Raw genomic sequence first — 22,824 nt, 5'->3', positions numbered from 1 at the left:
ACTGTGTTGTTAGACTAGTAGAAACGTTGTCCAATATCATAATGTCTGTAAGTCCTTTCTGATCTGCAAAGAAAAAATACTCCCTTTCAAATGAATTGTAAACGATAACAATAGAAGTATCGTCATCGTTATCAAAATTCGGAGTTTGAAAAGACGATATTTTGTGAAAAACTTGCTATCTGTGCAGTAAACGCAGGTATTTTTTGTAGATATTGAAAAATCGAGTATTTAAAAAAATACGGTGTTTGTAAAATGTTCTTGAACAAGTTCAAATCAATGATTACAAAACAACTGGACTGGTCCAAAATGCATTTTAAAACACTTTTTTCATCAATAATTTTAATATTTTTCTAATTTTTTTTCCTAAATTTTTTTTTCTAAATTTTTTTTTCTAAATTTTTATTTTTTCTAAATTTTTATTTTTTCTAAGTCTTTTTTCTAAATTTTTTTTTCTAAATTTTTATTTTTTCTAAATTTTTATTTTTTTTAAATTTTTATTTTTTTTCCTTTTTTTCCTCCCCTTCTTGACTTTGACTCCCCTAGACTCGACGTTCAGGCAAAAAAAATGAATTCCAAGGCTGATTTTCAACAAAATTAGGCGTATTACAAAATGCTTTATACATTATTACTAGGCTTAGTGATTTTTCACGCTGAAAGAAGCAAATTTCACGGGGACCGTAATTTCAAACCATCAAATTTCACGGAAATTTCGCGGAACGTAAACACGTTAAAATAACTATGAAAATCTTATGTTAAAATTACAGAAACTACATGCTTCAATAAATATTCCTTTTAAATATTATAAAAATGTTTCCACGTGATTTATGAATTTCATTCATACATGTTTTGAAACGAAATGTAGGGCATGTGAAATTTCATTTATTGAACTGATTTTTTTTTAAATATTTGACTAATATAACTAACAAGTTTTCGCTGAATTGCTTCTAATAACATTTAGTTGAATTTTATATTTAAGCTACATTTAACATGTTGTCCAGCCAAATTGATCAAAATAACTTGAATTTTCTGCGACGTTTTGCTAAGTAGTTTTTTTAGGTTTTTATCTCACTTCTCAAAAACTATATTAAAAATCAAAATCCGTGCAAAAAACAAAAAAAAGTGTTTATTTTTTTAAAATTTCCGTACGAACTATCCACTTAAATAATCAAATATTATGAAAATTAAACAGGACTCAAAAAAATCTGTTCAGTTCTTAAAATGAGATTTAAAATATCAATAATACTATTCATATAATATTGAATACACCAAGCTTCAATATTTTAAAATTATTCCTTAAAAATAAAAAAATAAGGTTGTCAAATTGTTATTAACGCGAATGAAAAAAATACTAAATTACTATTGATACTCGCATCTTTCAAAAAAATATCGCAATTGTGTGTTAACAAGTTTTAGTTGAAATGGTCAAAATTTGTAAAAAAAAATCAAATTTTTTGGTAAGTTGATGATTCCGAGAATAGGGTTGACGGATTTTTGTTAATATCATATAAGTATTCAGCAGCATTCACGTCTCAGAAAATGTGGTAACATTTTTTTGTTAATGTATGTTTTGCCAACGATTTTTTAATTTTTTTATACCACGCTTTTCAATTAAATACTGATAAAATTTATTTAATAAGCATTTAATAATGAAATATTTATTATGTTGTTATTTCAAAGAATTGATTTGAGAAAATTGATAAATTTCACGGGTTTTCACAGAAATCTTAAAATTTTACGAATTTCACGCTGTCCGCGAAATCGTGAAAATTCACTAACCCTAATTCATTACAGTTATGCTGCTATCAAAAATGTGCAAAATATCAATGAATCTATGATTTTTTCTCTAAAACTTTTTCGTCTGTGGTCCCGTACTTAACTAAGCATTATGCAATGTATACTGAGTAGTTTACAATCGACTTAACAAGTTTATTCAACAAAAATGTCCACATAAATTAAGCCTAATAAAACAATCGAAATATTTGCTCTATATTTAAGGAAATTTTATATTCGAAAAACTATTTTGCAGGTAGACATACATGATAAGTAACAAGGATCGGTTTATGTGCCGTTATCCCTCCTAAATCAACCTCCAAATTGCCTTCTAATATTTAATCCAGAGGAGATTGGAGGATATATACAAAACAAGCCTTACCCGACAAACTTCGTTGTGCCTTTTTTTTTCGATTGTTGACGATTTTAACTTTTTTGCATATTCAGCCTCCTGTGATAAAAATTTGATTTTACAGAATGGTCAAAGTGTCAATTAGTTAGCATATAAACCTTCCTTGGGCTTATACGAACTCAACGCAACAAAGAGCACCTCGATCCGACGCTCCGTATTGAACTGATTCGCGTTTGAACAAAACCGTCGAAATTTGTTATATACACTGAAATAAAAAAAAAAAAGTACCAAATTCCTAAATTCTAGGAATTTTGGCTCCTTTCCTTATTTAGTAATCGAGTTTTTTGGGTTACTTAATAAGAAAAGGAGGCAAAATTCCTAGAATTTAGGAATTTGGTAGTTTTTTTTATTTCAGTGTATATAGATAGATAGATAGAAGATGATTTGGCCACCCATGTTACAATAAGAAATCAATCAATTTGCTCATAACAAAATCTACTAAATTTTCACAAAAAAAATAAAAACAAATAAAAATTTAGCAATTTTGATACATTGCAATTAATGTCAACAATATCGCTGTCTTAAGTTTTAACAATTTTGTGTTTGAATTTTCGTTTTCAAGCTGGGAACCCCTGCCACAACCATGCTGGTTGCCACACACAGAACTGGCTTTATCGGCTCGTCGCCGCTTCCACCTGACGGCAGCGATAAGGCGGTTTCGCGGAAAGCCGGTTCTCGCAGATGCACCACCACGGTACCTTCTTGTTTTTTTTTCTCTGCTCATTCACAGTGCTTACATACGGCATGCCACTGATTTCTGGACGGGTTTGTATTTTTAAACGAAATGATTGACTCGTGCCAATTTCGAATAAATAATTGCTATTTTGGTCAAGGTTCTCTACTGGATCCACAGTGCGGGTGGTGGACTCTATTGTTCTTGCACGACATAGGAGGAGGGTCGGTTTTTCTCTAGTGACATACTGGCAAGGTTCTTTTTCCTCATAGGACTCGACAAAAAAGAAGGAATCAAGGAAGTAACTTGGCAGAAGCCATTAGCACACAGGGGGTATTACGTGAGCCATACAATACACTTGTGCTACTGGTTTTGGTAATTCTTTCCGTCGTTTATGACATTCTAAAGGTTGACTGGAGCGCTGTCTGATCCGATGGACGGTTCCGTCGTCACATTCGTTAAAAGTTTCGGACTCGGCCTTTGCCATATAGTCATGAAGTCATGGGGAAAAAAACTGTGGCTGTGAAAGGCTAAACGGGGAATATTTTAAGGCTTTAGCTATTGCCACCAGGGATGGATTGGACACTTTGTCGGGTTTACTTTGGGGCTAGTGATGATGACGACGATGACAATGACTATGATGATGATGGTGTGATCGCGTGGGTTGAGACTGCAGTCCCGTGGCCAAACGGGTGCTAACGAGATACTAATTGAAGTGGGCTGCTCATCTAAAAGTCAAGAAGGGTTAAGATTCTTCACGTGTAGTGATTTGAGAGCTTGTTTTTTGACTTTTATCGACCACGAGTTTAACTACAAGCAGGATTAATTTATCAAGTCAAATATTTAACAAGTCTTTCGAGTTAAGGTCGTTATCTAATCAAACCAACGACGAGAACGCATGTTTAATATTTGACAAAGTGCTGCTTCCAAGTTGTTCCGAATTACAAAGAAGCAGTTGTACATCACAAACATATCCGTAAAAAATCATCCCATTCATTCCAAGCCCTTCTGTCGCCTTCGCAAGGCTCGATAGCTCAATATCTGAAATATTACCCCACCGAAAAATTGTTACTTTATTGGCAGCCTTCACCAGCAAAAAAAAAACAGTAAGTAAAAGCTACCTGGTGCTGGTGCTATACTTATGTACCGAAAAAGCTAATATCACCAGGTTGTGTACGATGAGTCGACCCGTTAACAGATATCGGGAGAAAGAAAGAGAAAAAAACTGACTTTTTTTCTGTTGCTTCCGAATTTCGAAAACGAAACGAAGCCAAACCAACTAACCGAACAATAAATATCCTATCATATAATAAATAAAAAAGCATGCAACATTTCATTATCGTGGCCGAGCTTGACTCGAGCTGAGCTCAGTGGCTGCTGGCCCAGAAATGAACGAGCAAATACACACACTCACAACAACAACAAAAAATCCTACTACAAAACTCATAACGCTTTTGCCTTGGAATGAATAAATTTCCCTTCGGAAGTTTTGGGGTGAAAAGCAACGCCGCCGCCGGAGTGGCAGCCCCAGAACCAATTTTTTAGGACCGGGTCATTCACACACGCACACAGTGATCGAGAACGGAGGCGGAAGCCCCCAAAAATCAATTTGACGAACGGAGAATGTGCGGGATTTCTGTTTATTCCTATTTGGTTGATTGTTTGAGGTGGGTGACACTTTGGGAAACCTGTTACATTTTTTGTTGTTGTATAAAATTGGAATGGGTAGATTGTGGTTCATTTCCAAACAATAAATCAATTTTGTTATGAGGTTTTAACAACATTAAAAAAATCAAAAGAACGCAAAAGCCTTTTCAAAACAAAGCGGTTTTTGATCGGTATACAAAATAAAAACATCTCCAAAAACAATTGACATCTCAACGGCAAAAACAAAGCAATTTTGTTTTATTAATAAGAAAACTACAAATTAGTGTCACGGTAGTTCTTGCGTCATTTTAAAAATGTTAACGTGAAATTCACAATGTTTGAAACGAGGAAACTAAAATCATGTTAAGGTGGTAGATGGTGTCTTTCACTTTTTTTTTGGGGCAATGACTGTCAATGATGGTTCTGAATTCAGGGTCCAGAAGTAGTAAATTGAAATGAAAAAAATATCACTATATGTAAAATGCTTCTACAAACAACACAAAGAAAACCAATTTTTTTATTGAAACATTCTTAATGATGCCTTTCAGAGCCTTAATAAATAAAAAATATAAATATTGAAATAAAAAGCCATAGTTTCAATATTTGCATGTGTTTTAAAATGCATTTTACACTAGTTCAGTTGTTTTGCAATCATTAGTTTTCAAAAAATGTAAGAAGTGACGAAAACAAAAAAAAATGCAAAAAAAAAATTGTAAGAGCAACTCTCTACCAAAACCGGAAATGGATTTTATTTGTATTTTTTTATTTGGTTTATACTTTGTGGGGGCCTTCCCTATAACCAAAGAAGCTATTTTGTGTCATTGGTTCACCCATACAAGTCTCCATACAATTTTGGCAGCTGTCCATACAAAAATTGTACGTAAATATTTAAACAGCTGTAACTTTTGATTGAATTTTCTGATGAATTTGGTCTTCGGAAAAGTTGTAGGTATTGTTGAGGACTTTTGAGAAAAAAAGGTACACGGAAAAAATTGTTTGCCGATTTTTTAATTATCATTTTTTTCACAAAACTCAATTTCCCAAAAAACATATTTTTTTGATTTTCGAGATTTTTTGATATGTTTTAAGGGACAAAAACCCGCAACTTTTGAGCTTGATCGAAGCAAGCTGTGCCTGGGGTCGGACGCGTTTTTTTTTTTCGTTTGCTGTCATTTTTCAATTTCTGATCGTCTTAAAATTTTCTTTAAAATTTGTGAAATAAGTTAAAATTTGAAGGTCTTGTTACAATTGTAAGCCATAAGAACATAAGAAATTCACTTCCACATCAACGAAAGCAAAAAAGGCAGAAACAACAATCGCGAAGTGGTTGTTAATTCAAGCGTTGCTGGAACATCGAGGAAGAAGGTGTGGGTGGTGATCTTCGTCCGTTTACTTCAAAGTCGTGTATCGGTACAAGGTCCGCTCCCCGGAATTCTACAGATGATTTTTCCTGCTGATGATTCAAGAGGAACGTGTCGAGAAGATTGGAATCAAGCTGTTGAAGATTTCGTGTTTTTGGTGAGAGCTTTCCATAATATTGTTCAAATAACTCTTTCATCTACTCTAACATCCATACAATCCAATTAAGACAACTACGCCAATCTTACTAAGGAGCGGCCGTGGCCGACTGGTTACGATATTCGCTTTGTAAGCGAATGGTCCTGGGTTTGATGCCCATCTGCTCCCAACGAGAAAGTTTAAGACTTAGAAATACTTGAAATACTGAATAAGAATGAAAAATCAAAGTCGCTTGAGTCGGGGTTCGATCCCCCGTCCTTTGAATTGGTATGCAAAAATGCTAACCACTTGGTGAGCTATGACTGGAATTAGGAATACTGTTACCACCATCAACTATATACGCGCTGGGTCCTTGTCCATTTGACAAGGGTTCGGAAGTTCTAAATAACGTTTGAATCCGATTGATACAAACGTTCTTCAGGGCGGGGCTTGTCGATAAAGCTGAAGTACCTCGCGCTCGGCTAGCCAGCGTAGAAATGGGTCACCGAAGCTCGGCAGAGCTAACACCTTCCAAATGCCTATGCGAGTTATTTGCATGTATAGAGTGTAAATCTAAAAATACATGGAAACAACTCAATTTGTAAGAAGTGGCTGCGTGGTCCCGTTTGGATGGTTGCACACACACACAAAAACCCGCAACTTTTGAGCTAAAGAGAAGTATGGTCAAAAAATCTGCCGCCGTGTTATGATTTTTGAGAAAATGATGATTTTTGAAAAAAAAAAAAATAAATTTTACACCAAACAAAATTTGACCTCAATCTTTTATATAAAATTGAATTTGCAATCGAAAAAACTTTACAGCTTTTTTGATTAAGGGCTCCATTTTCAAGATATAGCCACCGAACATTTGATTTTAACGAAATATTTGCAGTTTTTCGTTTTTAAAAATATTGACAATGAGTGACCATTTCTAGAAATATTTTTTTTTGTTTTTGAAAAGTTCAGAAAATTTGCTATGAAATTGTCTAAGAGGCATTTAAGATTGGACCTCTGGTGGCTGAGATACAGCTGCTTAAAGAAAAAGAAAAATGAAAATTGAAGTGTTTCCAAGTCTCACTCAAACAACCCACTATTTTCTAATGTTGATATCTTAGTAACTAATGGTCCAATTTCCTTTGTTAAAACATAAAAAATCGTGAATTTTTTCGATCTTTTCAAAAACAACATTTTGATTTTTTTTTTTGAATCAATACTAACATTTAAAAAGGGCGTAACATTGAATGTTTGGCCCTTTTCATTAGAATTAGGAATTTTTTTGAAAAAAATATATTTTTTGGCCCCCTGATTTTTCGGGCCAATTTTGATGGGAGACACAAAAATAAAATTTGTACCAGCCTAATGAACAATTTAAAAAATGACGTTGATTTTGGCAAGCAGAAATGTTTGAAAAAATCGTGTTTGTGACAAAATAAGTCAGGCCTTTCCAAGTTACCCAAGTTACCAAAATTGGAGATTTTTTTCCGTTTATCCAAAGGCCTCGAAAATTTTCATTTCGGATAATCGAATCACGAAAAAAAACCGTTGTCTAATTTTGGGTCGTTGAGCTCTACTACGACCCCAAAAAAGATATAAAGTGATCTGCGAATTTGTAAACCTATATACCTATTAAAAGCAATGCGTAAGGAAAATCTTGATTAAAAAGTCTGATAATCAATTGTCATTTATCCTTTTTTTCTTGGAAAAGTCGATTAATCGATATTTTTAACGTGACAAAAATTCAAAAGGCGATTTCAAAACTAATTCCAACGCCGTTCCTTTGAAACCTTAGGATAATCGAAATTCGGATTGTGGAGGTTCGAGTTTGGACTATATTAGGAAAAATATGCTTTTTTAGAAAATTAGTTTAGACATAGTTTTGAGACGACATCCACAAATATCGTAGCATTTTTTGATTGTTATGATAAAAGTTCGATCGATCAGAAAATTAATTTTCATGCTTCAGTTTTTGAATATTTTCACAGCACTTTTGTGTGGACAGCCGCCAAATATGAATTAAGATTTGTATGGAGGAGTCAATTATGCAAAATAATCCGTTTGGGATGGGTTAGAAAAGTTTTGCGCAAATAAAAAAAAAACAAAAAAATAAATAAATCACATTTTTCTTTTGCAAAACTAAAAGACATATCTTTGCTTGTATAGGGAATGTACTCACTTCTTGTAAACGAAAGAACATTTTTAATTTTTAGTTCATCTAATAAAAATAGTTGATAAATAGTTGATCAATTTTTTTTTTTCATTGATTGTGTCCTGAGTCTAAAACTTTATTTGCTGAAAAATTTAGATAGGTAAATGTAGCAATTAAGTATATCCTTCAAAAAAGCATAAAATAACAATTTATTAAATAATTCACGCGGTTTTGATTCCCCACAATATCATCTAAAAGCTCCCATTTTTTTCAAAAATAACCTGAACATAATTCCCAAGCGACCACTGTTCCCCCTCTTATCCACCGCACGTCATATACTCTCACGAACCGGGCGGTTTCGTGGCCGCCGTAGTCGTCGTCATTCGGCTTCGTCCTTCCTGCTTTTGGTACCGTCGATGACGAGCATAAAAAAGAACGCCACTCTACACTCCAAGAGAATGGAAATGCAAATTTTTCCACCCTTCCTTTTGTTTTTCCCACCCACAATTCACACTACTACACAACACACACACACACACACACACACACACACACACACACACACACACACACACACACACACACACACACACACACACACACACACACGAGAGCAATAGTGTCGTCGTCGAGGGAAAAGTGCTGAATTATAAGTAGTATGAAACTCCCCGCGGTCGAAGGGGGCAGAGTTATAGTGGGTGGGTGGTTTCCCCACCCCCAGTCTTCTTTGTCGGCGCGCGGAAACCGTGCAAAAGCCCTTGAAAAGCCATCCAGGCAGGGTTGAGTCCTTTCGTTGTGAATGTGTTTTTCGTGTGTTTCCACCAATCCACCCACCAGGTGTCCTCCTCCTTGCATCGTAACATAACATCCAGCATGCAATCCTCCCAGGAGTACCTTTTGTTGTCATATTCATCATCAGTCAGTGTGCGCGTTTTCTTGAGTAGTCTTGACGTCTTGTTTTTCTTTTCTTTTTCTTAGCACGATGGCTTCACACTTACCGTTCCATCTTATCTAATGTGGCAGGATACTTCAAAATCGTCTGGGAATCGTTCATTTCTATCACATTCTCGGTGGCGAGCTCGAGTTCTGCAAAAAAAGGAAAGAAAAGGAAAAGTGACGCGCCTTTTAGTAAAATCAAGATTCATGTATAGGGTAAAAGGAGCAGATTGTGACAGTATCTTGTACCGGCAGAATCTTGTACCGGAATTGCGACTGGTTCTCTAGAAACGCAACAGCGCAAAAGGAAGTCAGTGGGCTTTTGCTCATTCATCCAACAGCAACCAAGTCTGTAGACTCAACCTGGTTTTTTTTTCTTGGCGATGGCACTCCAACAGAGTGTCGTTGGCGGTTTCTTCATGTGCGCATAATATTTTAGCACTTTGTTTCTGCTTTATAGCCATCAGAGCGATTTGTTGGCATTTACACTGGCTGGTGCCTACTAACAACTGCTGCTTGTGCTTGGATCGTAATACAAACCAAACTCCCAGTCTATATATAATGTAAGTGGCATTAGATTTGCTCACTTTTGCTGACGCAGAAAATTTTGGCAGTGGAGTCTAGTCAAAGTGAACGTAGGAAGCGGTTTGTTTTCGCGGTCTGGTGACGAATTTGGTGGTAAAACTTACTGGAGCTTTGCAGAATATGTAAGAACTTGGATGAAAATTTTTCATTCCGAGATCTATTTGAAATTCAAATAATAACCCCTCCACAAACCCAACTCCACCTTATTTCATTAAATTTTGTATTAATTTATGCCTTTTATGTAGAGCCATAATACCACTGTGAAAAAATGCCAACTTTTCAGAAATTTCCAGGTTGTGCAAAAAATATTTGACCGAGTTATGAATTTTTGAATCAACACTATTTTTTCAAAAAAACGAAATATTGGTCGCAAACATTTTTCAACTTCATTTTTCGATGTAAAATCAAATTTGCAATCAAATAGTACACCCAAAGGAAAAATATATCTCAAAATCTGCAACAGTGGATTTGCTGCAGAAAATGTCATATTTCATAACATTTTTTGCAGCAAGCCCCTAGATCATTTTTGCCCGCGTGTAAACATTTCAGCGATCTGCAGCCTTCACCAACACATATAACGCTGGCCCGTCCCCGAGCAACACTCCAAAGAGAAGCATATGTTGGTGCTCTTTCACCCACTTTTCATCAAGCGTCCATGGCGCGGTGGTAGCGTGTCGGATCAATAACCAAGAAGTTAGTGGTTCAATCCTCGTTCTGTTAAGGGTTTTTTTTTTTGTGAAATACAACCAAAAAGCCGTCGGTAACGTCGATAATTATCGGTAACGGGCAAAAATGTCATACTCCTATATCGCAAAAAATGCATGAGGACAGATTTCATGCAGATTCTGATATACTTTCATGCCGCCATGCATCACAATCATGCGACTGCCAGTTGGGTGTACTTTAGTGAAATTTTTCATAAAGTGCACCGTTTTCAAGTTATAGCCATTTTTAAGGTAACTTTTTTGAAAATAGTCGCAGTTTTCCATTTTTTTAAATTAGTGCGCAGTTTGCCCACTTTTTTTTTGAAAAAAAATATTTTTGAAAAGCTAAGAAAATTCTCTATATTTTGCTTTTTTGAACTTTGTTGATACGACCTTTAGTTGCTGAGATATTGCCATGCAAAGGTTTAAAGAGCAGGAAAATTTAGGTTTTCTAAGTCTCACCCAAACAACCCATCATTTTCTAACGTTGATATCTCAGCAACTTATTGTCCGATTTTCAATGTTAAAATATGAAACATTAGTGAAATTTTTCGATCTTTCCGAAAAAAATATTTTCATTTTTTTTAATCATGACTAACATTTCAAAAAGGCGTAATATTGAATGTTTGACCCTTTTGAAATGTTAGTCTTGATTTGAAAATTTTAAAACATTTTTGAAATTGATTCTTCTTAAGTAGGTCGAAAACCGATTCAAAAAGGGCTTTGTTTGATACTGGTCCTTACGTCTTTTTGAAAACTAATCCGAGACTTTTTTTCTCAAAAAAATCCGATTTTCATTGTTTTTAAACTCAAAACATTTTTGAAATTAATAATTCGAACGAGAATTCATCGAAAAACTCCTTTGTTTACAAATGACGCTTAGGACCTATTGCAAAGTTACTCGAGATTTAATGTACGTTTGCTTATTAACGTAATGTAAATTATCGTAATGTAAAACGCCTTTGAGCTGGATACATTTATAAGTGGATATAAAAAAATACAGTCGATACACCTCATTTTAGTCAAAATCGAATAGTTGTTTTCATGGGCGCCATTTTAGCCACCATCTTGGATTTGAAAATTCTAAATCGCTTTAGTCCGACAATAACACATCAAGTAACGTTATTTTGTGATTCGATTAGGCTGGTTCAAATTTTATATAAAGATTTTGTCTCAACTCCTCCGCTCGCGAACGGGCTTTCTCGCGAGCCAGAATTGCCCGTTTGCGAGAAGTTGAACGTGTTAGAAACGAACAAAAAACAACACAGCGATTGAAGTTACACCTCTATACCATCGCCTGGTTCGCAAATTGCTCGCCTGGTAAACAAATTGCTAGCTTGGGACGAACGGCTCGCGGCGAGAACGAGAACGCGAACGAAAATGCAAGCGCGAGCGAGAAGAGAAAAGTACTAAAAGTTCTCTCTCTCGCTCGCGAGCGAGAAATGTTTTCCTTCTTCTCGCTCGAATTCCGACACTGCCTTATATGAAGTGAAATTTTTGAAAGGCCTTCGGACAACTCGATTATCCGAAGTTTCGAGACTTCGGAAGATTGGATCATGATCCAAAAACCGCGTTTTTGGCAACCATCTTTGATTTAAAAAAAATCCAAATCACCTCAGAGTAGTTCAGGGATCATACCAAAGCTCCACAATCAAAAATAAGACAAAGAAAAATATTGTTTTCTGTAATTCGATTATCTGAACCTGAAGTGAAGTTTTGCCGGACCTTCGAAAAATCGAATCTTGACTGCACAGCAATTCCATTTGAAAAAAAAAGCACAAACAAAAACAAAAGTTTTCGAATCGGGCTTAAAATTAGACTGGGAGTTACTTAGCTAGAGTAATAAGACCCGTATTTTTTGGTTTTGCCCTAAGGGTGACGTACGGTGTTCCGAAAAATTGCCATAAATTCTCATATGCTTTTCTTTTCAGCTATTTATCATTCGATTTTAGTTAAAAACTTCTTTAAGAAGTTTTAGTTGAACATCACACTGTCAATTAGGAACCCGATGGAATTATGTATATTAGCCTGGGTCAAAAAAATTAAAATTGCTCAAATCAAAAAGTAGGAGGGTTTCTCCAATTTTGGCATTAAAATTGGTTCTGTCAATGTTATAACATTTTATTTAGTCAGATATTTGTGCAAAAACACTTTATAAACGTCAAATATCATTTTATACTCCAATTTCCACATACCCTCCTGCCCCGTGCTGGCTGATTGACATGTGGCGTCCTCTGTTCGAGGCAGCCTTCTTAACGTGCTTTGATTTATCCCTGTACATTTTGCTGGGACCATGAGAATTTCGGCGACGCCGGAATGAATCTGCTTCTAGGCAAGATTAGAGGCCTCGGATCATCTTGCACCCTTCAGAGGAATTGTTTCCCAGACCATCCCCTTGGACCCCATGGTATGCAAAAGTCGTTAAATTTCAACGACAGACTTGTACAGAGCAATGTACCCAATTGCTTAAGTTTTACGGGTTAATTCCCATTTAAACTTGTTCCTGCTCAAGGCAAGCCAATTTTCAACCAAATGGGCTGAAATTTGGGCTGTAGGCCCCATTTTGAGTACTCTTTCGGGCAATCTCATATACTTTTTGATTTGAGCAATTTTAATTTTTTTGACCCGGGCTAATGTATATTCTGTCCCACTAGACAAATTGATATAATGGTATCAGATAAAACAATAGTCATTGAAGCATTTTTTTTAGAATATTGAAACAATAGTCGATATATCCACAAACTTGATACATTTGTGTGGTATTTTGTAAATATTAAGCTAAAGTCATCTGCCCAATTATGCCATGAAATAAAAGGCGGAATCATATTTTTGGTCTAGATCGCAGACAGAATTCTATAAATTACATAATTTGGAAATAAATTATAATTTGATATAAAAAATAGCTCATATGTTTATGTTTTTTTTTCTAAAATATGCTTAAGTTATAGCTAATTTCACCAAAACATTCCATTGAATCATCTCAAAAATAGCATATTTTTTTAAATGCCTTACGTGTACACAGCAAAAAAAAGTTGAATTTTGGAATGTTAAAAATTTGGTAGGTTGAATATTACCTCGTTTTTTTAGTAATATTACTCAAAAAAAAGTGTAAACATGTGAGCCTGAGCCACTTTTTTTTACACAATATCTGTTACCATTTCCTGACGAATATTACCATCATTTTTTTTTCTGTGTACTAGACATTTGTGACATTTTGTGTACGCTAAATAAATAGCTATGGGCGTCGGAAGATTAAAATTCGTTACTATGAAGTGGTCATAAAAGTTTCATAGTGATTACAAATTATTTCATAATTTTCATTCATTTATACCATTTATACAACTGAGTGTAGTACCAAAATTCAAAACCCAACTTTAACTTACTATCGTTTCAAATTCCCTTTCAAGACTGACAAAAAAAGAAAAACAAATCAAGTGGCAAGGTCGCAGATTGGACCTTTCACAGCTTTCATGCTGTTTTGCTTTGAATAAAATATGCTGATTTCCAGCATGCCTGCAGTAGCATAACACTTCCGCTTGCTGCTCGTTGCACTTCTATCGATTTTCATCGAAAAAAAAAATCATTTCCCCAGTTCTTCGCAGAATTCACTCGCCGAAGCCTTTCTGTCTGTCTCGACTGTCATCTGGCCATCAATCGGCGCTGCACTTTTGCTCTCTTTGCACTGTTTTTGCTTCCATCATCTCAACCAGCAGCAGCCAGTTCAGTCGCTTTGGCAATGCTCTTTGTTTTCGATGGCATCAAATGCGCGCTGCATTACACTTTGATGCAGTCATAATTGTACCCCAGCGGATTATTGGTGCTCGCCACAGCGCCACAGTCCTCCTGGTTGGTCCTCGTCGACGTCGTCAGTACACAGTGGAAGAGACAGCTTCCGCTTTGCTTTGCATTAGTTCGCATTTCATCAATACACTTTTGCTCATCTTGCTGTTCCAGTGTGCTCATTGTTTAGGAGAGGTTGTCAAATGTTTTGGTTGTGCAAAATCGAATAAATCTCGCGATCCTCATAGATTTCCGTAGAAGATCCACAGCAAAAAAAAGTTCTAGAGTTTTTTAATAGGTCCTATAAACATATGAAAAACAATAGCTTATTAGGACCTTTTCAAAAAAATGTGTAAAAATGGGAACCTCATGAAAATTCCCCAGAAATTGATAAAAAAAAATCACTAGTTCACATAACAAATTTTTTGATGCGAAATCTGTCATTCTTCCCTGATTATATTACATACCTTCATTTTATTTTTTTTGGTGAAATTATGCGGAATAATTGGATTATAAACTTAAGCTTACTTAAGCTATTTCTAATATGATTGTTCACAACTTTAAAGCTTATTTTTATCAGAACACGTATGACTATAAAGGGTTACACCCTAGATCTTCAAATCAATTTTGAAAAAAAAACTTTGCGGCCTTTCTTAACAGGAAAAAATTACTTGACAGCTCGTTCTAAGAGAACCATAATACAGGGACCATGTGTTGAAAATAAGAACAAAAAATCCTTATTCACAAATTCGAAGTCTCGGCTCTCATATAAATAAAGGCGCGCAATTTAGATTTAAGTGCGATACAGCAATAAGTTAACCCTTTACAACCCAACCAAAAATCTATTTCTTATATCTATTTTGGTATGCCAAAAGCATTCGAAAGAGGACTTTTTATTTATTTTTTTAATTACGTGGTCGATTATTATGTGACTTTGTCATTTTGTATTTTTTCAAGAGAAACACTAGGGCCGTGATTTTGACTAATATCTAATATGAATAATAATGAAAGAAGAAAAACATGCACACAAAAATGTTAAACATAATGAATAATGAATAATGAAAGAAGAAAAACATGCACACAAAAATGTTAAACATTAAATTTTGTTTAAAACTTTTGCTTTTGCCGAAAGTCAACAACAAGAATCGTGAATACATGTTATTCTAAAGATATCTTTGCGATGGGTCTAGCTCATTTCCCCGAATGACATTTCCCCGAATGCCATTTCTCCGAAAATCATTTCCCCTAAATGGCCACATCCCCGAATTCCACTTCCCCTAATCAGCTACATCCCCGAATGCCATTTCCCGAATATCATTTCCCTAATCGGCTATATCCCCGAATATCATTTCCCTAATCGGCCATTTTCCCGAATGCCATTTCCCGAAGTGACACTTACGCCAATTGCCGTTTATTTAAATTTAAATTTTCATATCCCCTAATCATCATTTTCGCTAAAGTCTTTTCCATGACTAACAGTTATTTTCTTTCTCAATTTTACCGAACAAACAGCTTTTTGGGTATGCTGTTAATTAAATGTTGTAAATTGGGTAGTAAAGCTCTTTGTCAATTTTTATGAACAATGGTAAAAAACAAAATTAAAAACCATTTCTTACTTTTTTTTTTCATTTTTATGCAAATAAAAAGTTATTGACAAGACAACATTTTTTCGATGGATCAACTATGGTCCCCTTGGAACGAGCTGTCAAGTAGAACCTTTTATGCCAAGAAGGGCCGTGAAGTGATTTTTAAAAAATTGAATTAAAAATCCATTTTAAATCCTTTGCGGTCGTTCAAAGGGTCATTGTACTTAGAAATATAAGCCTTATCGTTGTGAACAATAATGTCACAAATTATAGCGGAATTAAAAGGAACAACTCGTCTCTTTGTATTCATAGTAATGCATTTTGCTAAAACGCTCAACCAAACCACAACAAATTTAAGCTTAATTTTAGGACCCAATTACAGTCCAGACTCGATTATCCGAAGTTTCGATTATCCGAAGTTCGATTATCCGAAGGTTTGTATGGGACTTCGAATAATCAAATCAAAAACAAAATTTTGTTTTCGTTTTTTTTCTTCTTTTTCTTGTTTCAAACATCAAATTTGAGTTCTGCAACCCCATTTTAGTAAAATTTGAATAGTTGATTGCCTATTAAATAATAAAATGCTTTTTTTCAATATTTCAACACCGCCATATTGGCCTTGGATTTAAAAGTTCTAAATCACTTTAACGTAGTTTAGGGGACATACGCTCGACAATAAAAAATAGGCATAACAATTTTTTTTTTCGTGATTCGATTATCCGAAGTGAAATTTTTCCGAAGCCTTCGGATAATAAAGTCTGGACTGTACTAGATTTTTTTTGTTCAATTAACATTTGTATTCAACCGCATAATTCGATGTTGTTTTTGAGAAATTTGCAAGGAAATTTGTCTTTTTTCGAATTTTGTCAAAGAACCCAAAAATCGGACAAATAGGTACATAAGGCTGGTTCAAATTTTATTTAAAGTTTTTGTTGATTATACTTTTCGCCAAATCCCAAACCAGCAATGTGAATAAAATGATCAATGTGTACGGGGTTCTGTACTACGAAAATCGTAGGGTATGTTTTTTGAATCATAAAAAATAACAAAACTTCTATTGCATTATTATTATCATGTCTATAAGAAAAAAGTATATGTTTTGAGAATATATGTATAAAACAAGGTCTGTAACAATATTCATTGTATTTGAATTTGTATTGAATCCCCCCTAAAATGCTACGTCTGTTCTGAATGAAGCCAAAAAGAAAGTTGATCATTCAAGGCCAATGCGAACCTTTAAATATGTTGTTTGATGTGATAAAAATTGTCATCATTTTTTTTCTTTTAAAATGCCATTTCCCCGAACGCGTTCAAGCGGAAATGCCCGGTGCCCAGGAGCGCGCGCTCCGGGGCACGGACATTTCCGCTTGACGCGTTCGGAAATGGCATTCAGGGAAATGACTATTCAGGGATATGACTAATCGGGTAAGTGGCATTCGGGATTGTGGCCCATTCGGGAAAATGGCATTCGGGAATGTGGACGATTAGGGGAAATGGGAAATTCGGGTAAATGGAATTCGGGGAAATGACTATTAGGGGAAGTGTCTTTTCGGGGAAGTGGCATTCGGGGAAATGTCCCTTCGGTAATATGGGTTTCGGGGAAATGTCACAGATTCCTTTGCGATAACCTTGATAGGCATTTGGTATGGACTATTTGAACGTAGATTAAAGTATGGGTAGTACAGTCCAAACTCGATTATCAAATGCCCTCGCAAAAAATCGCTTCACTTCGGAAAATTTAGTCACTTTTTACTTTGCTTCTGGGGTTTTCAGTTCAAATATGCCCCAAAAATGCTTCTACATGATCTCCAATATCGATACCCAAGATGACGCTAAAAATTGCGGTGGTAAAATATTGAGAAAAATCATTAAGTAATGTAACAGGCCATCAATTACTCTAAATTGACTCATTTTGGTTAGCTGAGCTTGATTTTGATGGTAAAAATCCGTTTTTTATCGTTGGTCGAGTTTCGAGAGCCATAAAACACGTAAAGAATGAGTGGTTTAGGAAAAATCACGGTTCAATTTAAATTTCCAGGCTTAAGCCATTGTAAATTTTATTTTAAGTTTTTGTCCCTTTCCCCCACCTTACAAATTTCCCAGAAAAATCGAAGAAGCAAAACAACTATTGCTATAATATCGAGTACAATCGATTGTAAACTGTTTAGGATGCAATGAATAACGTAAATTATTGTAAATAATTAAGTAGAGCACCACAAGGCTTTTAAAAAAATTCGAATTTTGGAACCACATGAAAAGTAGATCAACACTCTAGGGCGATGCAAATATTTTTCAATATTTTTCGAAAAAAAAATCTTAGTTGCGATGCTGTACATCCAAAATTAACTAGAATTGAGAAGATGTTTAATTAAACTTAAACATGCTAAAAATGATTATAAACGTAGTGGAATGCATTTAAAACCGTTTTTTTTATATTTTTTGCCCTCTGATTTTTTGGACAATAGCCTTATGAAAACATAGTTAGATAAGATTACTATAATACTCTCAAAGTGTCATGTTTTTCTCAATAAAAATGAGTTCGAATCGTAAAACAATTTTACAAAAATGAACCGTTGAAATGAGTTTTAAGCGTTGTTTTTTTGTTTTGGTGCTTGTGTTGGAAATATTTTTTTTTAATTCAAAATATTTTTAAACAAGTCCAAACATGCTAAATATGACTCAATGCAGTTTCTAGCCAATTTTGAAGGAGGGGAGGGGGCGACATAAACTTTGACAAATGTTTGCAACGACCTTAAAAAACATTGATAAGGGAGTTTGGTTTTATCAGATGAACTTTAACATAGATTTTATTATGTATTTTATATATCGTGAAAATCTAATGTCACACGCCATTTCAAGAAATTCTCGAATTTTTCCCCAACTCCCTTCACTTAAAACAAAGCTCGCCTCCCCTAAAGCACAGTGAGCGCGAACTGCTGCCCCACAATAATTGTGAGCTTTTCGCACCACCGCAGCAGCAGCAGCAACCGAGTCGAGGGGGTTTCGCCTTAATTGAGAAGGTCAAACGCGCTGGCCGATTTCGTGTGTATATTTTGCTGCTGATCTCTCTTTTTCGCGTGAGTGATTATTTGGCCACCGCCAGCCTGCCAGTGTGGGGTGAGCTTTTTGGGGGGAGGAGGAGAGCGAAATATTGAAATTCGATCGCGCTGCTTAGTTCGGAAACACACTATCAATGGGAGCTCCACAAAGGATGACTAATCCATTCACAGGCACACCATATTTCCTGATATGGTCAGCAGGGTTGTGGGACTTACCTCGTCGGTTGAAGGGTCGAACCCGCACCGCGACTTTGATTTTGTCCGACATTTTCGATGGTTGTGTTGTGTTTGGGGGACTCTGGTATCCTCGAGAACGAAATTGCGTGATTAACACATTAATCTAACCAATTTTCTTCTTTCTTCCTTCGGCTGTGTAGAGTGTAGGACTATTATAACTAATAGCAAAACAACAAACACTCAATCACGAACATTGCTGTGCTCTTGCACACACTTCGAGCAGTGCTGTGGTGAGGATTGGAAATTTTCTCGAGCAAAAATCCTTCAACACTCGTCGGCGATGACTTCAGGGAGGTTGGACGGGGTGGGTTCCACCTCTTTATGCACTTGTTTTTCTTCGTGCTGACTCACACACCAGCACACGTAATCACGCACACATACAAACACACTCTTTTTCCTTACATGTATTGGACTCACTTGATTTATTGGTGTGTGCAATACAGAAATTTTAATAACAATAAAGGAGGAAAAAAGCCCTCGCGGCTCAGCACAATGAAATTTGGCCTGATGTGTTTGAACCTTGAATGACGGATTGTATGAATGAATTACACACTCGCCCACGCACACAACGTATCGTATCCTCCTTCAAGGATCACCTTCAGATTCTTCCTTCTCGTCGTCCTCGTCGAGATCTCAGCAGGCTCAGCACAACACAGCACACACTTTACACTCTCCAGCGACGTCGAAGGCTGCTCGCCATCTTGATTTTTGGGGCTGATTTTTTTCCGCTGTGTCCTTTGAGCCACCTCCTGGCAACACTCCCGATCCGAGCGTGTGTGTGTGTGTGTGTATGTCCCACCAAGGACCAAGGATTTTCCACGTGAAATTCCGATGCACACTACACACTACGAACGCCGTCGCTGATTCAGCGTTTTCATCGCCTCATCGAAGTCACCACCCAACACCGATCGCGGTCAGTTCGCACTATTTTGCAAGCCAATTGTTTGCAATGCTTTGCTCCGTGAGCAAAGGTTAAAACCCGACAGAAAAACGCGCACCACTTTTTTCGCAGGAGGTCGATTCGGGGTACCTGTCCTGGCCGTCGCGAGAGTAGAATTAACACAGCAGTCCAGTGCTGACTTTTGCTGGAGCGGAGCCTGATGTTTCAATGAAGCAAACGTCAAAAAAATTCGCGAGAGAGAAATGAGAATGACAGCTGGAGAGAGGAGGTGCGCTGAATGAGCGAGTTGTGGGAGTGTGGTTGTGAGCGCATGAATGAACGGTACAGTGGAGTAAGAGAGATAGCGGGTTCGGTTTGTTTACCACGTTTACTACGAGTGCCGTTGTGTGCGTGCTGGAGCAGCGAGTTTTGGAGAACCAAAGTGGGTGGTGTGTGGTGCACAAACCTTGCTGTCAAGTGGTGATGACAAGTCGAATGAATGGATGTCTCTGAAGGGGAGGAAATTTCATTGTGATTTCATAATAAGTTTAGAGTGACCCTCTCTTAACAGTTGAGAAGAGAAACGAAGAGAAGATACAGCGTCCTCAAAACTCGTCTAAAACGCAAGTTAGCACCATACTCTCTTTGTCTTGAATGAATAGAGTTATCTACGTGCGCATGTATTGCGTGTACGTATACGAAACAGATCGAGGTTAAATTTTGTACCGGCCAGCAAAACAAATGGCGTGCTAGTGTGCGTGAGATCGGGCTTAAATAACTCTATCCAGCTTTTTAAGCGAAAATGGCGTTCGAATGGTGAACTCCCGAAATGCGAAAATCACGCAGTGGTACCAATATTACGAAAAAAGTGTGCCATGGCATGACAGCCGCATTTGTAGTTTTCTAAGGTTGGTGCTCTTGCGCGATTTTGACATTTCGGACGTTCAACATTCGAACGCCATCTTCGCTTAAAAACCTGGATAGGCTTGATCCTGGTTCTGGAAGAGATCCCAACTCCGACAAGCGGAGTTTTTGAAATTAATTTCAAGGGTTTAGCAGTTGAGATTTGCAGTCACATGTCATTTGCCTTTGTAGTATTTGAACAATTTGTGGTGTCTGGTGTGGTCATATTTTGATATCTAGAAATTATATCAAAATCTAAAATAATCATTTTTCATTTCATCATTTTTTTTTCATCATTTGGGGTCATTATTAAATGAGTATTTATTATAAGATTGATATAATTCATAAATAACATTAAGAGCGCAACAAATGAATATTGCCTTGTTACCAGACAGATTGCGGATTGAGTGCGAGAGCGCGCTAGCGAGCTGCGAGAGAGAACAACGAGCGAGAAAAACAACGAGATGCGCGCGGCCGGCGAAAGAGAGAATGAAGATTGTCAGATCAGTTTTGTGGTTAATTTGTGTGGAATAAGACGTGTTGTTTGTTAATTGTAAAAAAATCTGTGTTTTTATTATAAAAGAAAGTCCCCGATCACGACAGTGTAAATGTTCAAGCCAGGTAATACCATGACTTACCTGCCTTTATTTATGGAAAAATAAAGTCAAGTCGGTCCTTTGTTGAAATTTCCACAAATTACACACTAGATGCACTAGATGACACCTCTGTTTTAAAAAGGGTGTATTTTGCCCCGATCACGCTTTTGCAGAAAATTTAATTAAAAATACATTTTTCAATGTTTTTGGACTTATCTATCTAATGAATTATGAAGATTATGGCAAAAACTGTATGAATAAACACTTACTATATCAATAAATGCTTTTTATATTGTCCAAAACTTATATTGAAAATTCAATGAAAATAAGATGAACACACATTTCAAAGATTTGCAAATAACTTAAGCTGTTTTTATACTACTTTGCTTTATTTCCAGCACAGTTTTTCAATTCTAAACTTCCAATTGTTTGGGTTTCAAACAGCGTTATCTCAGCACTTACATATGGGACGGACTAGATTGGAGCGGCAGTGTAACACGTTTAAAAACTCAAACGAGCCCTAATATGGTAATAATTATAATCAACGGAAGTATTTTCAATTGTTATCAAACACTTGCACTTTTAATTTCCTAGATTGTTTTAGCTTTCAGGAGGTGCATAAACTTAAAAAAAAATATGGTCTGTGGTCTGTTTAGCACAAAGTGACAAATTAAGGGGGGAACGGGATCTTTCAAGGATTTTTGTTGGAAGTTTCGGACATCTTACGAAAACAAATACCGTTTTTACTATCATTTTATTTGTAGTCATATAGTCATCCGAGGTAACAATAAATTCTCTTTCCAAAGTATCATTTTTCTCATAAGTTTCAATAGAACCATCTTACTCTCCGTTTGAACATTCAACCCCACCGGGAAAGCGTCACTATTTACAACTTAGATTTTTGTTTCCGTTCATTTTTTTTACATACTTTCAAAGAATTCCAAAAAAGAGGTTTACTAAAATATCACCGGAATACTTTACACCATATTTTACATTCGTTACATTCTCTTTCTTTGTACAAACAATCGGGAAGATTTTTCGCAAATTTCTAACGTTACGCGACGCGGCTTCGAACTCAATTGGCGTGGTCACTGACTGAGACTGTTGGGGTTTTTTTTTATCATATCGTTGGGGTTTCAGTTGAAATTCTGGGATGTCTTGGTTTGAGCGGGGGCGGCACCTGCTGGGACTTCCTGTTTTTGGGTTTAGTTTTGCATTGAGGGTCAATGGGAGCGTTCTTTTATTACGTAACGCGAAAAATCGGACTTTTAGACCCCCTCCCCCCCCCCCCCCCCCTCGTAACAAAATTTCCATACAAATTTTAAAAATTTTGTATGGAGCGTAACACGGCCTCCGACCCCCCCTCCCCCCCTACTGCGTTACGTAATAAAAGAACGCTCCCCAAGGGTGTGG

The 22,824-nt window shown here is 36.2% G+C and overlaps 1 protein-coding gene across 1 annotated transcript in view; it reads right to left on the bottom strand.

Moving 5' to 3' along the window:
- Positions 1-20,118, bottom strand: part of LOC6031153 (kinesin-like protein KIF13A) — a 63,667-nt gene extending 43,549 nt beyond the window's left edge. The window contains 2 exon segments of the mRNA XM_038266267.1: positions 9,144-9,231; positions 19,012-20,118. Coding sequence (XP_038122195.1) covers positions 9,144-9,231; positions 19,012-19,063 — 140 coding nt within the window. The 5' untranslated portion in view covers positions 19,064-20,118.
- Positions 20,119-22,824: the final 2,706 nt, after the last annotated feature.

Source organism: Culex quinquefasciatus, chromosome 3 (genome assembly GCF_015732765.1).
Source record: "Culex quinquefasciatus strain JHB chromosome 3, VPISU_Cqui_1.0_pri_paternal, whole genome shotgun sequence".
Lineage (NCBI taxonomy): Eukaryota > Metazoa > Arthropoda > Insecta > Diptera > Culicidae > Culex > Culex quinquefasciatus.
Note: the sequence above shows the minus strand (reverse complement) of the source record. Positions and strands in the feature narration are given on the sequence as shown.